Source organism: Girardinichthys multiradiatus, chromosome 8 (assembly GCF_021462225.1).
Source record: "Girardinichthys multiradiatus isolate DD_20200921_A chromosome 8, DD_fGirMul_XY1, whole genome shotgun sequence".
Lineage (NCBI taxonomy): Eukaryota > Metazoa > Chordata > Actinopteri > Cyprinodontiformes > Goodeidae > Girardinichthys > Girardinichthys multiradiatus.
This window is the reverse complement of record NC_061801.1, coordinates 17,874,219-17,890,072: the sequence shown is the minus strand read 5'-3', so window position 1 is coordinate 17,890,072 and position 15,854 is coordinate 17,874,219. Positions and strand designations below refer to the sequence as shown.

The 15,854-nt window shown below is 38.0% G+C and overlaps 1 protein-coding gene across 1 annotated transcript; it reads right to left on the bottom strand.

The window, feature by feature from the left end:
• Positions 1-1,761: 1,761 nt before the first annotated feature.
• On the bottom strand, positions 1,762-14,596 carry pstpip2 (proline-serine-threonine phosphatase interacting protein 2). The gene is made up of 14 exons (XM_047371777.1): positions 14,458-14,596; positions 13,786-13,886; positions 11,964-12,038; positions 11,319-11,353; positions 11,118-11,224; positions 10,980-11,042; positions 8,504-8,602; positions 8,106-8,151; positions 4,724-4,803; positions 4,535-4,633; positions 2,566-2,662; positions 2,355-2,439; positions 2,213-2,250; positions 1,762-2,048 (listed from the first exon to the last, which is right to left on the bottom strand). Exons 1-14 carry the CDS (start codon positions 14,488-14,490, stop codon positions 1,993-1,995), a joined length of 1,014 nt encoding a protein of 337 aa, XP_047227733.1. The 5' UTR covers positions 14,491-14,596; the 3' UTR covers positions 1,762-1,992.
• Positions 14,597-15,854: the final 1,258 nt, after the last annotated feature.

Here is a 15,854-nt window from a genome sequence, read left to right as displayed (position 1 = left end):
ATCGCAGTTGGGCCTCAAAGTCAACTTGGTGAAGAGTTGCCTGGTTCCGTCCCAGACGACCACTTTTCTTGGGATGCTTTTGGACTCGACTACTACCATCTGTTCTCAGGGTGGCCGACATACTCCAGTTGGTCAGTCAATTCAGGCTGGGCAGGCGGTTTCCCTACATCCCCTTCCTGCAGCTGCTAGGCAAACTGACTTCAGTCACTTGTGTTGTGCCCTTGGGTTTGCTCCTTCTGCGTTCTTTGCAGAGGTGGCTCAACAGCTTTCGCCTGGACTCCAAGCTGCACAGGCGTCAGAGGCTCACGGTGACGTGGACTTGCCTTTGTGCCCTAGCTCCATGGCGAGACAAGACTTATTTGTCCAAGGGCGTCCCTATGGGGTTAGTGGTGTGTCGCAGGGAGGTGGTCACAACAGATGCCAGCCCCATGGGCTGGGGCGCTGTGTGGCAACACAGAGCGGTCCAAGGTCTCTGGTGTCAGCGGGAGCGCTCCGAGCACATAAACCCTGCCACAGATTCTCATCTGGAAAGCTCTGGTTGTATGTCTAGGTTGTTTACCTGATGGAAGGTGAACCTTTGGCCCGGCCTCAAGTCTTTTACAGCCTCTAACAGATTTTCTTCCTGGATTAGCGACTTGTTTTCCTCCTGCTGGTGAAGAAAAGCATCCCCTCAACATTATCCTGCCACCACCATGTTTCATTATTGGTATGTTGTGTTCAGAGTAATATGCAGTTTTAGATTTCCGCCACACAATACTTTGAGTGCCATAAAGTCAAATTTTGATCTTATCTGATCAGAGCAGCTTCTCTGCAAGTTTGCTGCATCTGCTATATGTCTTGGGGCAAACAGCATATGAGACTTCTTATGGATTTCTTTCAACATTTTTTTTTCCAGCAACTGTTCCATAAGAGCTAGATTTGTGTAGTGCATGATTAATAGTTGTCTTATCAGTAGATTCCTCCATCAAAGCTGTGGATCTCTGCAGCTCCTCCAGAGTTAACATGGGCCACTTGGATGCTTCTCTGATTAATAGTCTCTTTACCAGGCCTGTCACCTCTGGTAAACAGCCATGTCTTGGTAGGTTTCAGTTATGCCATACAATTTACATTTTCAGATGATGTGGTTGGTTGCTCTGATTTCACAATTATGCATTATGTGTTGGTCTTTCACGTGTAAAATCAAAACAACAAATGGGAATTTGCGGTTGCAACGTGGCAGAATGAAAAAATTCAAGGGTTATGAAATGCACTGAAGAAAGGCAGGAAGGATAAAAATGCAAGAAGAAATCACATTTCCTCTTAACCCTGTTTCAAACTCAGCTATATTTAACGGCATCATTAATAAAATGCTGTTTTGCCAGCAGGTAAAATAAATTCATGAGATTTTATGGAAAGGATTGTTGGTATAGAACCTAAAACAACAGATTTGACTGGAATGTTTTAGTATATTGAACAATTTGTAACAACTTGTAGTTGAAGAACTTGGATCAGGTTATTATTATTTTTTGTTTACTGGACGTCTATGAAAACGGGATGGTATAAAGGTTCAAGAGTCGTGCCAATCACGAGACAGTGGTCAGTTACTTTCACATCAACAAGGAAACGAAAACTGGTAAACAAATGGCACGTTTAAATTTGTCTCCAGTAAATGTAAAAAACAAAAAAAGAAAATAAACTACGTTGCTGAATTCACACTTCACTTGGGTTTACATAATCATTTTAAGATTTTTGTCGGATAGTAAAAACACTTAACTAAAAACAATGAAGAAAAATGTTTATTATGCTTAATAATTTCATTTCATACATTAACTTTAAACAACTTTGATTTTTTACCTATTTTAATAAATCGAGGTACTTTCAAAGCATGAAACAACCTAAAGTGAAACATTGACTATATAGTTATGACACTAATCTTCCATCTGAAATGAGTGTTTTACAGGAAGCCCAAAAAGAGGAAGTAATAAGCTATAACGGGTAAGTCTGAAACTGATGTTAATACTGGATCACACTATAGTCTTCGTCTTCCACAAAAGGCCGGCGTCCGTCATCTGCAATCAAAAAGCAGCACGAAGTTCATTCCAAAATTATTGAAAAATCTGTAATAAAATCAATAAAATATCTAAAACCCATCATCTTCTTAATACCCTTATTGACATTTAAGTGCAGATAATCAAATCATGAGGAGATCACACTTCATTAAACGAAGACATACCTCTGTTGTTCTGTGTTGGATCAGGTAGTGGTCCCCTCCTGCAAATTCACAAAACAAAGTTGAAAGCTATGATCAGAATTCTGCAGCTGCAAAGAACCAGTCAAAACAAACAAAACAAAATCCTGAATTTCATTTTATTTACCTGACAGCTGGTGGAGGCAGCCGAGTGGGTGGCGGTCCAGTTGGAGACATCTGACCAGTGTAGAAGTTCTCATACACCACTGGAGCTGTTCCATGCAAACACAGATACCGTTAATTTACTGGCAAACAATGGCTGATAACTACTTCCCTCAGCCTTTAGCGCTGGTTAATTATAACTGGCACACCACTGTGAGTTTGTGCTGCCGTTATACCTGGTGGTTTCTCTCCAGTCCGTCTGAGGTTTACAAAGTGTTCGACATCTTCCTGGATGTCACATTGTTCCAGTGACCTTCTCACTTCCTCATACAGCTTGGCGCACACACACACGCACATAAAACACAAAAACAGCAAATAAGGGGGTCAGTGTCCAGTTATAGTTTTTATACTGATAGAGTTAAATATTTATTAAATGAGTAAAAATGATCACACTAAGATTATTAATGCAACAAACTTGAACTCTAGGTCTACGAAGTTTATAAACACAACTAATCCAGCATACAGTGCCTTCCAGAGAGCATTCTTTCACAGCAAAACTTACCAAGTTATGACCCTCCACCTAAACTGACAGGCTGGACAAAGGGGAGCATTAATCAGAGAAGCAGTAGAAGAAGTGGCGCATTGTAACTCTGGAGTAGCTGCAGAGATCCACAGCTCAGGTACGAGATTCTGTTTACAGGACAACTATTACTCTTGTATTCTAAAAAATGTCTCTTTTTGGAAGAGTGGGAAGAAGAAAGCCATTTTTGAAAGAAAGTAATAATAATTAATGTTTAAATTTTGCAACAGGCCATTTAAAGGAACCAGGAAATATGTAGAACAAGCTCCTCTGATCAGCTAAGACAAAAATATTTTTACTACCAACAAGCAAAATGTGATATGGGAAACCTCAACCTGCATATCATCCTAAACACACCATCCCCACTGTAAACGTGGTGGCAACATTTTGTTGTAGGAATCCCTTTTCTTAGCGGGGACACTGAAGCTAGTCAGAGTGTAGATAGATAAAGCTGACTGCATGGGAATACAGGAAGAAAACCTGATGGAGGCTGCAAATATCTTGAGACGTTCACCTTCAGGAAGCACAACAACCCTACGCATACAGCAGATCAAAGCACATCCATCTGTCAGAATGACCTAGTCAAAGTCCAAACCTAAATCCAACTGAGAATTTCTGTAAGGCTTGAAAATTGATGTTCACAGATACTTTCAGTCTGTTCCAACCAAGTCTGAGCTATTTAGCAAAGAACAAATTCAGTATCATGAGACATGATCTGAAATATTCATAGCTGTTATTTTGGCAGGAAGTGGGTCTATAAAAATATTAACCCAGGGAGCTTGAATACAAATGCAATTCAGACTTCTTACATTTTTGTTTGCGTTTTTTGAAAGACTTTCCTTCCACTTTACATTTATATCCTACTTTGTGTTGATCTATCACAAAAGAACCCCATTAAAACATACTGAAGTTTGTGTTTGCAACTTGGCAAAATATAAAAAGATTCACGGTTTATGAAGACCTTTGCAAGCCACCGTATGAGCAACATTTTACAGGTAAGAACAGCATTTATTTTCTGTTGCCTGGTGATGTCTGATTCTTAAGCTGCTAAGTGCTGAACTGAGGTCTGCAGGTGTTAGGTGTCTCTGTCTGCTGTTTGGGTTGAGTGCTGTGGATTAAAATAATTCTGTCAGCACTTTTTCACTAAAAACATACATGCCATAACAGACATTAAAATCAACAAATCTAAGGAGCTCTAAATCCAAACCAACAACCTCAGGGAAACCTAAAGACTATCCTGAAGATAAGTAAAAAATTCTGACTTTAGCACATTTAAAGTACCTAAATGTCCTGATGTACAAATAAATTTTATATGTGAGTTGAAAAATAAATTTCTATATTTTGTAATATTAAAAAGTGATTATTTTCTCCCTTTTTATGTTGCCACAGCACCTTTTGTCAACTTGTACTTAATACATTACTAAAACCTTTGCATCTTTAACGCCCTGTGTGCTTTGATTGGTCAGTTAATTGGGCACATATGACAGTTTAAAAGTAACGGTTCATTTATTAATTGAGAAATGTTGAAAAGGTTCCTTGTCAGGGTTTCAGGAACTGTTTTCGTGTGATGTAGATCAGGACCAGAGGTTAAGTTTATGGGCCAGTGAGTCGCTTTGGAGCTTTACCTCATCGCTGGTGACACATTGCTGTGAAAGCTGGTTAAGATGAGTCCACACTGTGTTCCTCAGGAAGTTAATGCGTTCTGCTGACTGTTTTTCAAATATCTGGGAGTTAAAAGAAGATTGGGCATTCAGCTCATTGTTTATCTAATGGTTCAACTATTATTGGAATGAGGAAGTAATTCTCAGCCTTACCTCACAAGCGTTTATGTGCTCCTTCAGCCAGTCATCTCTAATTTTTCCCAGATTTATAATATTGTGTTGGTATAACTTGTCTGTCAATGAAACAGAACCAACACCATGAACATTCAAATATATCACACTGACCATTAAATTACCCATTATACTACTTTTGTTAGACCTTTAGCAGTTTTCCACCATGATTGCAGCAATGGAAGACTTTAGCCTAATTGCTCCTCTATGGATGCAAACATTGACACAAATGATGGTGCTCTCTGACTTTTAAATGTTTTCTATATTCAGTCTTGTTAGCATCTATAAACGTTAACTCCAAATAAAAACAGCATGTTTTGTGTGTGAGAATTTTATGACTTTTAAAGGAACCTTGCAACAATCAAACCACAAAACAAAATACGGAAGGATTTTGAGTATTTCTTTTTCATCAATAATATCAATCAGCATGTATAGTACAGTGGATTTAGCTTTTTAAGTGAACACATTCCTGGTAAATGCTAGGCTATTGTGATGTATCTAAGGCCTCATTTTTCCACCTTTGATGTGGCATCTCTCTTGCACAATTCAATTGAAAGAAAGACATCAAATGTGTTTGAGGCAAAACTATTTAAAACATGTAGAAAGTGCAATAACCTGGTTGTAGAAATGTTCACGCATTAAAGCTAAAGCTTTAAAGCTCTGCTTGATATTTATAAAAGAAAGTTTATTAGAAACTGCTTTCAGATTATTTCAATTGTTACGGACACTGAAACAGAAATGAAAAGGAAAAAAATAAGAGAGAGAGATGGGGCCAAAAGAAAAAAGGGATGAGAAGGAGAAAAGAATGGAGGAAAGAAGGATGAAGAGAATACAAGGTAACACCCTGCTTGCTTCTACACCTGCAGAAACGTTCATATTAACAGCTTTTTTACCAAAATGTGCACGGTACTTATGAATGCAAGATGTATTTAGAGGTAAATGCGGCTCAATATAGAACATTTGTGTATCTGTCGACACCTGAATCTAAACACCTGTGGGTGTTTATGTAGGTTTCTACATAAACATATGCAATAGCGAGTGTGAGGAGCCACAGACCTGCCCCCCTGGATCCGGGACACACACAGACATCCAAAGGCCCCCCAGAGCACAAGAACCCCAGGAGAACCACCGCCGGGACTATCGCAACCCCCCCAGAGAAGAGTAGGGGAGAGTCCCAGGGGAACCACCCAGCAGCCACAGTGCAGAAGCCCCAGGGAGCTGCAGCGACGAGCCTACAGGCCCCGCCGGCAGCGGTCTACGTCCGAGCAGATCCAGCTATCGACCCAGAGACCCAAGACATATCACTCCCCAAGCAGAGGCCCGACAGAGCCTAGGGGTCCATGCCCCAGCAAGCTGCCACTGGGAGTGAGCCAGCACACACCAAAGCACCCAGCCCCGGATACCGAGAACCACAAGTACACCAGCGGGCAGAGGCACTAACCACCGGCAGGTAGTGTGGCGGGGAGGAAATAGGCCCCACATTTGATGGTGGGCCTAAACTGATCCAGGCAAAGGAGCAGCCCAAGACCCAACCTGACACAAAAAACAGTCACACACAGTCACAATCACACATTCCCACCCTCATGCGTACACATAACACTCACACCCACACACCAAACGTAAAGACAAACATCCATGGACATCGTACACTCACTCACACTCCCCATACATACTCTATACTCCCAGGTCCAGGTGCCGATACCCCATAGGGGCAACCAGCCCCTGGACCCAGAAGGTGGTCCCCTTCCCTCTGGGGGTAGAGACAGGCGGACCGCCCCAGCGCCTGAACCTGAGCGACCCCAGCCCAGACCCCAACCCCCTGCCCCGACCCCAGTCCTCAACAACCCCCATCCTCATCCGGAGAGGGGGACATGTACAAAAAAGGGGTCTACATGATCCAAACTAGCCCGCCAACCAGAGCCGCCACAGAATGAATTAGTCCCAACCTTCGCTATCTTTTTGTGTAATTTCTGACATTTATTTTTTTGCATCCTTTCGCTAAAGCCATACTTTGCAAAGACATTACAAAGTATCTTGAACAAAATTAGCGGTCAGCAGTCAGGAGAAGGATTCAAAAAAGTTTCCACTGCTTTATGGATTTGTGTTATAGTACAAAAAAGGATAGCAAAGTTGAAACAACTGCACATCAACATTTGGCAAGAGGAAGCTGTAATCAAACCTACTACAAATGAAAGCCTCACTTTTCTTTTTTGTATTACTTTTTGATATAATTATTTTTTGTTATAATTGCAAAAGCAAATAATACCAAATAACTGCAGCAACACTGAAGGACCTGAACTCTCAACTGCTCTGAACTACGAACTAGGATTTCAAGACAGAGGCCTTTTCTTACAAATAAACCTTCCAGTAATACCTCAATTCTAAAATGTGTATTTGCTGCAAAAACTACTCTGAGCATTACTTAAAGAATACCATACACATATTGAGGCATGGTGGTGGCAACATCATGGTCCAGGGTTGCTTTTATCTCAGGTGGAACATGGGTTTTTGTTAATGTGGATACCTTTCAATTTAGACCGAAAACACACAGGTGTTTTTCAAGAAAACTGAGGATGAAGAGTCATCACTGTGAGCCCAATCATAAATCTAAATCAACAAATTAATGGCTTCATTAAAGCTAAATGATGGTTTTGGAATGGCCTAGGAGAGTCTAGAGCTAAATCTGAAAAACAAATCTGTCTGGTTGCCTGAAAAGAGCTTTGAACAAGAGATTCCCTCACAATCTCATTGATCTAGAGAACTTTTCTGAGGTAGAATGGATAAAATTACTAAGTCACAAAGTGGAGACTCTGAGCAAAGAAATTGAACTCTGTGGTTAAATATAAAAGTACATTTATCTAAGAGTGTACGCAGAGTTATTTGTAATTCAGTCTAACTTCATACAATATATAAGACAAATTAAAGACTACTGTAAATCCAGGGGATCTAATGATATTTCCAGCTGGCATTAAAACGTTTATTAACAGACACATGCTGAAGACTCAAATAGCCGAACATTGAACTTTCTACACCTGCCCAGAAGCCAGGGGAGCATGTTTAGTGTATATGATTCGTTAAAACACCCAAATAAATGAAGTAGAAGATATTTTTAAGGATTTCTGTATTAAAACGTGAAAAGATGTCTAATGCACTTTAATTAGCTTTTGTGAGATTAAGTTATTTTCATTTGGGAATAATTTGTAGACACAACATTTAATTATTTACACATAGGTCATAATAGCACAATAGAGTGTACCAGTATGGGCCTCAATTTGAGAGACACACTTCATTTAAAGCAGAATGGATAAAGTCACATTTTTAATGTAGTCCAGTCAGTCCATTCTGACATTTCTGGTTAACCTACCTGCTTCTTCTGCATTCTGTTTTGCCTGCTGAGCTTTTAAATGGAGCTGAAAGATAATAGAGAAATGAGAACGTTTAGTTTAGGCTAACTAAAATACTTTTCAATGCAAATAATACAGTCAGTAAACTGCATGTTTTATAGTATAGGACTAACCCCTTCGTGAGAACTGACAGATCTTATCATGAATTTTCAGGGAAACAAATGAGTCACATGTTCCAAAAGAGTGATTTTTGGGATTGTTCCAAAATAACATGAAATAAATGGAACAGTTCACCTTTAAACTGAGGTTAGGTTATAGAGTAATAATTTATTCTGGCAAACATTAAGTTTAAAGAAGCTTAGAGTAACATTTGTACTTCATCTTTTTTGTGTCATGCAAGGATAGGATGTCTGTGTACCTTCTCCACAAGCTTGGTGTTGTTGGTGTTGGTGTTTCGGTTCATGTTCTGATCTGCTTCTTCTTTGTCACGACACTTCTGCTCATATGCTTTCTTTGACTGGGCACAAAACCACATTAGTTAGGAACTGTCATCAATGTAAATATTTTATACCACGAGGATCTAAAAAACAGAACATTTTTAAAACAGAGGAAATCACTCTGGTGTCATTAGTTCTCCTTTTGTTACCAATTACTTGCATGATTTGTGTGTTTTTGAATCGTTTAGCCAGGATTGTTTTTAATGGTGTAATTCAGTTCTCCTTCAAAGTGGAATAACAATAGAAGGACATTTTAACTCTTGACTAATACTGTTGTAGCATGATCAAAATCTGCATGTCCTATTTTGCTTTAATACTTCTGGTTTTCATTTTACATGGCAGGTTGCACAGGAGCAGTAGAAGACAAAGGACAACCAGCAACACTACGTCTTTACATGTGTATGGGGGAGTATTTTAGCTTTAAAATGGCCCATATAGAACCCTGCAAATGTATTAGCAACCCTAGGAAAGATATGTTTGAGATTTAAAATAACAAATCTGTGGCGCGGCGCTGATGGTGCAGGGGTTAAGCGCAGAGGTTACAGTCCTCGAAGCGGCTGTCCCGGGTTCAAGTCCCAGACCCAGCAACATTTGCCAAATGTCTCCCCCTCTCTCTACCCCTCTTTCCTGTCTGCCTACTGTCAATAAATAAATAAATAAAGGCAACTAGTGCCTAACAAATATCTTAAAATAACAAATCTGTTATTGACAATCATAATTTGTCACAGATAAATTAGGAAAATCAAACTAGAAATACAAAGAAGTATTTGGAAGAAAAATAAAAAAGGTGGATTTTTTTTATGGTGGAATTTCTTTTTCCATTATAAAATAAAGTCAACATTTTACTTCAAGAATAATCTTTTTGAATAAAAGTTGAAATATTGAGAATAAAGAGGAAATAATATCCTAAAGAAGAGGCAGAATGCTGAACTGCTGTGCTCTTCCCAGGCAGTGTGCATCCACAGTATGTTTATATGCTAAACGACAATAAATTTCTATCTTATAAAATCTTAATCTAAAATTTAAAGTTACTTGCTCATTTACAGAAGGCATGTCCTTCGCAGGGGTGTGTGCCAGTATCACTTCGACTTTATTGTTTATATACATTTCCACTTTTTTCATATTGTTTCCACTTTTTTCTGGTCATTTTTTTCTTCAATCCTAAAACAGATCTCCAAAAAAAACCAAAAACAAACAAAAAAAAACTTCCTCATCAACAAAAAACTATAACTTTTTGTTGTCCACTGTTCTCTTCAGCTCACCCGACAGATATTTAATAGGACCTTGAGACTCAGATGACCATGGAAGAAAGATAATATTGTGTCCGGGTAACTATTTCTATGTTGATTTAGCCATGTGTTTTGAATCGTTATTCTGCGAAAAGACACAGTGATAACAAATTATTTAAAATGTCCTGGTATTTCAAAGAGTTTATGATCCCATGAACGTTAACAGAATCACCAAGGCCTTCTATAGAAAAACAGACCCACAGTGTCATGCATCCTCCACTATTCCTAACAATTACTTTCAGCTGCTTTTCCAAAAATTCCTCCTTTGTTTTATAGTAGACCCACCTGGCATGTATGTTACCAAAACGTCTTAATCTCATCTGACCCTAGCACACGGTTCTGTTTAAAGACCCAGTAGCATTTGCATAACTCCACATATATACATTTGTGAAAGTAGGAGATAACATAGCTCACTTAAACATCTGGCTGGCATGTACATACAATCTAAAGGCTGTTATGGACACTCTGTGACCCCAAGATGTGACTCTGCTGCAGTTCTCCAACAGTGAACTATAAATATATTTTAACCGCCCTTAGCATCTTCCTGACTGAGTGGTGGTAAGATTTCATATATTTCTGTCAAGCCTTGCAGTTGCTTTAAACTTTTCATGCAATGTTTTCACTGTAAATATGGTCAAGTTTAGCCAAGTGGCTTTTTTATTGTAACCATTTCACAACACTGGCATAGTTGAATGACATGTTCTCTTGTCTTTCCTTCTTGGAAGAGTTGCTGAAAGCAATGGGCCTCTGTGTCCCTTAATTTTTATGTTCCAGGGAAACAAGAAGTCCTGGATAACTAATTAATGTTGCAACACTGATTAACTTAAAAAGGCAAAGCATAAATTAAAAATGATTGCATTAGCACTTTATTTTATATGAAATTGTCGGGTGCCAATAACTATGGCACTGGTTATTTTGTAAAAGATAAAGAATTATTTCTTAAAGTGAGATTTTTTACTTCACTGAATGAACATACTCCAGTTAAAAGTTGGATTTTCTAACATTTTTGGTGAGATTCTGCCACTCTGCTATAAAAGATGGATGTATTTAAGAGGTTTTACACATCTAAGTGTGAAGGGTGCTGTAACATATTTTCCTTTCTACTTACATCCATCGTCCTCTTAAACTGTGAGGACTTCTGTTTGTGGAAAGCATCCATCTGTTGCTCTATCTAAAAAAAAAAAAAGTATACGTCAAATAAACACATACTATCTAAATACATCATCGCATGGGAAAAAGCACCAACCTTTTTCCTTGCTTCTCTCTGCTTCTCTTTGAATTCCTCCAGTTTCTTGGCCTCTTCTCTCATGCTTTGTGCCAGTTGCAAGTGTGATAGACTAACATTTTCGATTTCTTGAAAGAGGAAAGAAAAACTTGGTTTTAGATAATTCGGCAAAGAAAGCACGCACTGAAAGAATTATTGTAGCATTCATGACAAAGCACTTACGAAGTTTAAACATGTCCAGGGATCTTTTTAATGTGCTTGAAATATAAAAGTAAAACAGAACAATTATTGAATGTGGGACTGCATTAACATGTCCAATTTGAAAAACATTTAATTTCAATGACAGTAAGAATTTGCATGATTTTCCTGTGGAAATGTAGTTATTCTTCTCTTACATCGGACCTATACTCTATCTTTTAAGAAAGGCCTAATAATGCACCATTAAAGGAAATACTATCCACTGTATCATCACCATCTATTTTTCTTGCTTCCTCTTAAAACTTACATCTCTACTCAGAAATATAACCAGACTGATCTTTGACTAAAATGAAAATGACATGTTAGTGGAAGCATTTTAAACATGACAAAAATATAATTAGGAAACGCTATGAAAGGACTAGTGCCATCACCTATTCTGAATTTAACTCTATGACCACATTTAATTTCCCTTTGGGGTTAATAAAATGTATTTGAATTGAATTGAGTCAGAATAAAGTAATGTTTGCTGGAAGCATCTGTGCCTAAATCCAGAATCAAAGGCAGTTCTGTTTAAGTATATTTATACATTTAATAGCAAAAGGATTGTGTGCTATCTTTAAAGCTGGTCAAACTGGTTAACGATTGCATCTGGACTCAGAGGTTGCTTACTTCATCTCATTGTGTCCACACACCTTCTTGGACAGACCAAGAAGATCTTTTGCGTACCTTTCTTCGATTGAAGCCCTGAAAGACACAGTTACCAAACAGGAAATCCTTTAAGAGAGCAGATATTTTCTTTTTAAATGGTAATTGTATTTGAGCTTTTTCATATTTTGTCACATTACAACCATAATCTCTGAAGTATTTCATAGGTTTTTTTTTATATGATAAACCAACATGATATAGTGCATAATTTTGAAGTGGAAGGGAAAAATACATGGTTCTTTGCAAAATAGCTTAAACTCAGTCACAGTGAATTGTGAAAATCTGTGGAAAGCAACACATACAAATCCATTGTTCCTCGGTTTGTGTGTTTAGGGTCATTGTCCTGCTGCTAGGTGAACCTCTGTGCTCGTCTTGAGTCTTTTGCAACATCCACTAGGTTTTCTTTCAGTGTTACCCTTTACAAAACTTCTGATTTTCCTATCAACTATCACCACCTTCCCTATCGCTGCTGAAGAGAAGCACCCAGCACCATGATGCTGCCACCACTGTGAGGTGATCAACGCTTGGGATATTGTTAAATAGATGGTAAATGGACTGAACTTATAAAATGGCTTTCTAGTTATACCGACCACTCAAGGGGCTTTAGAAAGAACCCAAATTACTCATTTACTAACACACACATTCATGCACCAGAACGCAGGTCAGTAGGTAACTTGGGGTTACCTGCCTTACCCAGAGGCACATCAACATTTGGCAAGAGGAAGGTGTAATCAAACCCACTACAAATGATTGCCTCACTTTCCTTTTGTGTATTACTTTTTGATATAATTACTTTTTGATATAATTGCAAAAGCAAGTTTAATGAGGTACTTACTTCACTATGCTTGTCACAACGAGACCAAGCCCAACCATTTATGTAGTAATCAAATGTGTGAAGAAATACAGCACAGGAATACCAAAGTACTCTCACCTATTTGAGTATTATTAATCTTTTAGTTTATTACTTTACTGACCCTGCCTACAAACTGTGACACACAGCATTTACAGTACCTCCGGTAACATTTTGTAAATGCAAGCGTGTATTCCTGCAAGAACAGACATGGCTTAAAGAATGAATTCACTTTAATTCAGTTTTCCATTTTTATGTTTCTGTGTATTATAGCTCAGAAATGCCTCTGTGCAGCAACAATCATGTTCAAAAGGCTTACTTCTTGTATTTTTTGAAGCATTTTTGGGTAACAAAACACCCTTTCCTTTCTTAATTTAGGGAACTTTCAGTTTTGTTATGCAATATGCTTCCATTGCTATTTTTACAGTTTATTACTGTGTATCATATAGTGACACAAATGCTGTTCAGTCTACTGAATCATAAAAATCACCTCAATCATGTACAGAACTTTGGCTTAAGCCCGTAGCAGATAAAACAGGAGTTAACGTGTGTGTGTGTGTGTGTGTGTGTGTGTGTGTGTGTGTGTGTGTGATAGGGCAAAGAAAAATTAATCATTGTTGGAGGAAGGAAAAATTTAAAATGCCAACACGTTTTTTATGACTCCACAATAAAGTAAGCCTAAAGATACTTCACACACATATTCCAACTTAAAAAATGCCAAACTGTCATACAAGTAGTTTGGTATAGAAAAGGCCTTTCATAGTCTTGTAGGGAGTTACTTTGCTTCCTACCACAATGACACTACAAATTCTAAAGTTAATTTCGCTTCAGCTTTCGTTTTGTTTTTTTGTCTATTATTGGCATCTGGACAGTTTTCCAGAGAGCAAGCGCAGTCTCCCGAGCAGAATCAGTTACATGTACTGGCAAAATCCTTACCTGGCCTTCATAAAGTCCTCCACCTCCTTGCATGTTCTTTTTCCATCACTGAGATACTGAATGATGGCATCATAGCCAGCAGTGGAGGTCAGATCTGGGTACTGCAAGAAAAATAACAATTGTTTTCTTCATTAAAAAGACCTTCTTACTTGCTCTCTGAACATCCTCTCTTAACTGCAGCATGTCTTCTGCCTAGACCTGTTTGGAAATAACAATTCCAGTGAACACTTGAACTTGCACACAATGGAAATTTATATTTTGAGCTTTAGATCTAAGTGAAGGATATCAGCCTGCAATAATGGTCTCTATGTACACATCCTTTGTATAATATAAAATATCTATACTGCAAAGTTAATTAGATGAGAGTCTTTAGGCACATCAGGTACATCGCATAATTCTGCACATGGAAAATGTTCTCTTATGAGCATTTTCAATTATATGGTATCAGCTAAAGATTGAAGTACTAATTTCCTCCCTTAATTATCTGAAATGTACACAAAACATACAGTAAGTACTCATGGAAAAAGGTTTAATACATAATTTGATCAGATCTAACTAACTCATTCATGTATGCATCAAATTAAGCTTTTAATTTAAAAGTACACAGCTAAGGCGTATAAACTTTAATATTCAATTTTAATTAGAAAATAAAGCGTAAAATAAATCCCTCACCCAGAAGAAATCCTTGAAACGAAGGTTCTTCATGACTGAAACACAGCAAGCAGCAAATAGCCAGGTGTAACTGGGTTCCAAGTGTGTATATTACCTCTGCATCAGCACAGCTTGTCAAGTGTGAACTATCTGACTGAAAACAAGCAACACTTGCTCGGGTCAAAGTGACGCCTACAGATAGGTGGGTCACGACGCTCTCAAATTGATCTCGATAATGCTGCCCTCTGCTGACTGCACATAGCAATTACAAATGAAAATGTAAAAATTGCTCTTGGAGTCGCGGTAGTATTGTTTACAGATGTGATGTGTAACGTAAAGTAAGTGAAACCTTTATCAGAAAAATACAGATCTTACTGGAAAAAGATAAAGCATAAAGTAGCACTGATTCCAGGAGTAAACAAAATGTTTATTTTCCACCAAACAGATTCCACAATGTTTATTATATGGCATTAAATAATTATATGATATTAATACTGAATGTCACCCCGAACACACCATGGCCATTTCTAAACATGGTGGTGGCAGCATCATGCTGCAGGGATGCTTTTCTTTAGCAAGGACAGACTTACCTGACAGAGTTGATGGGAAGATGGATAGAATTAAATTCAAGTCAATCCTGGAAGAAAATCTGTTAGAGACTGCAAAAGGCTTGAGACGTAGGTGGAGGTTTACCCTCCAGCATGACCACAACCCTAAACAGACAGTAGTATTACTTACTAGTGTGATGTTTGGCCTAACAGTGTAATGTTAAATATGTGTAACCTTTATTTGAAAAATTACAAAGAGAGAGAAAAGATAATGTAGTATGTGTAACGACAGTAAACAGGTTAATGAACTCATGAACAATATTTATTACATTGTATATTATAATATTATATATGTTATTAACATGAGGAGTAATATAGATGAATTCTGATGTACTCTGATCAGACTGTTATTGTCCAGTCTGGATAAAGAAAACCATACAATTCAATACAAAATTCATTTGCTTTTAAATTAAAAAAATGCAGTGGGAATAGTTTACACTATACTCAAAAGAACCTGAAAATTATTAACTCATGCAGAGCACAGAAACACCTCAGGTTTGACCTTCCAACTACTCTAACAGTTTTTCTCCAGGTCACTAAAACATGTCTATGCCAGTGTTTTGTGTCTAGTCAAAATACCCTCTGATTGCAGCAGGCGGTGTCTTGGAATCTCCTAAACATGAACACTGAATGACTTTTCATTGTTACTGTGCCCTCCGTTTAGATTAAAAGGTTGTTAACAGAAAAAGTTCCTTCTAAGTTGGGACAAATCAACAAATTTGTAGGACTAATATGAATAATCTTATTTTGTTAACCTGATAGCCAAAGAACCTTGAAAAGTGTTGATATTGATTACTAGTGTGTCAGATG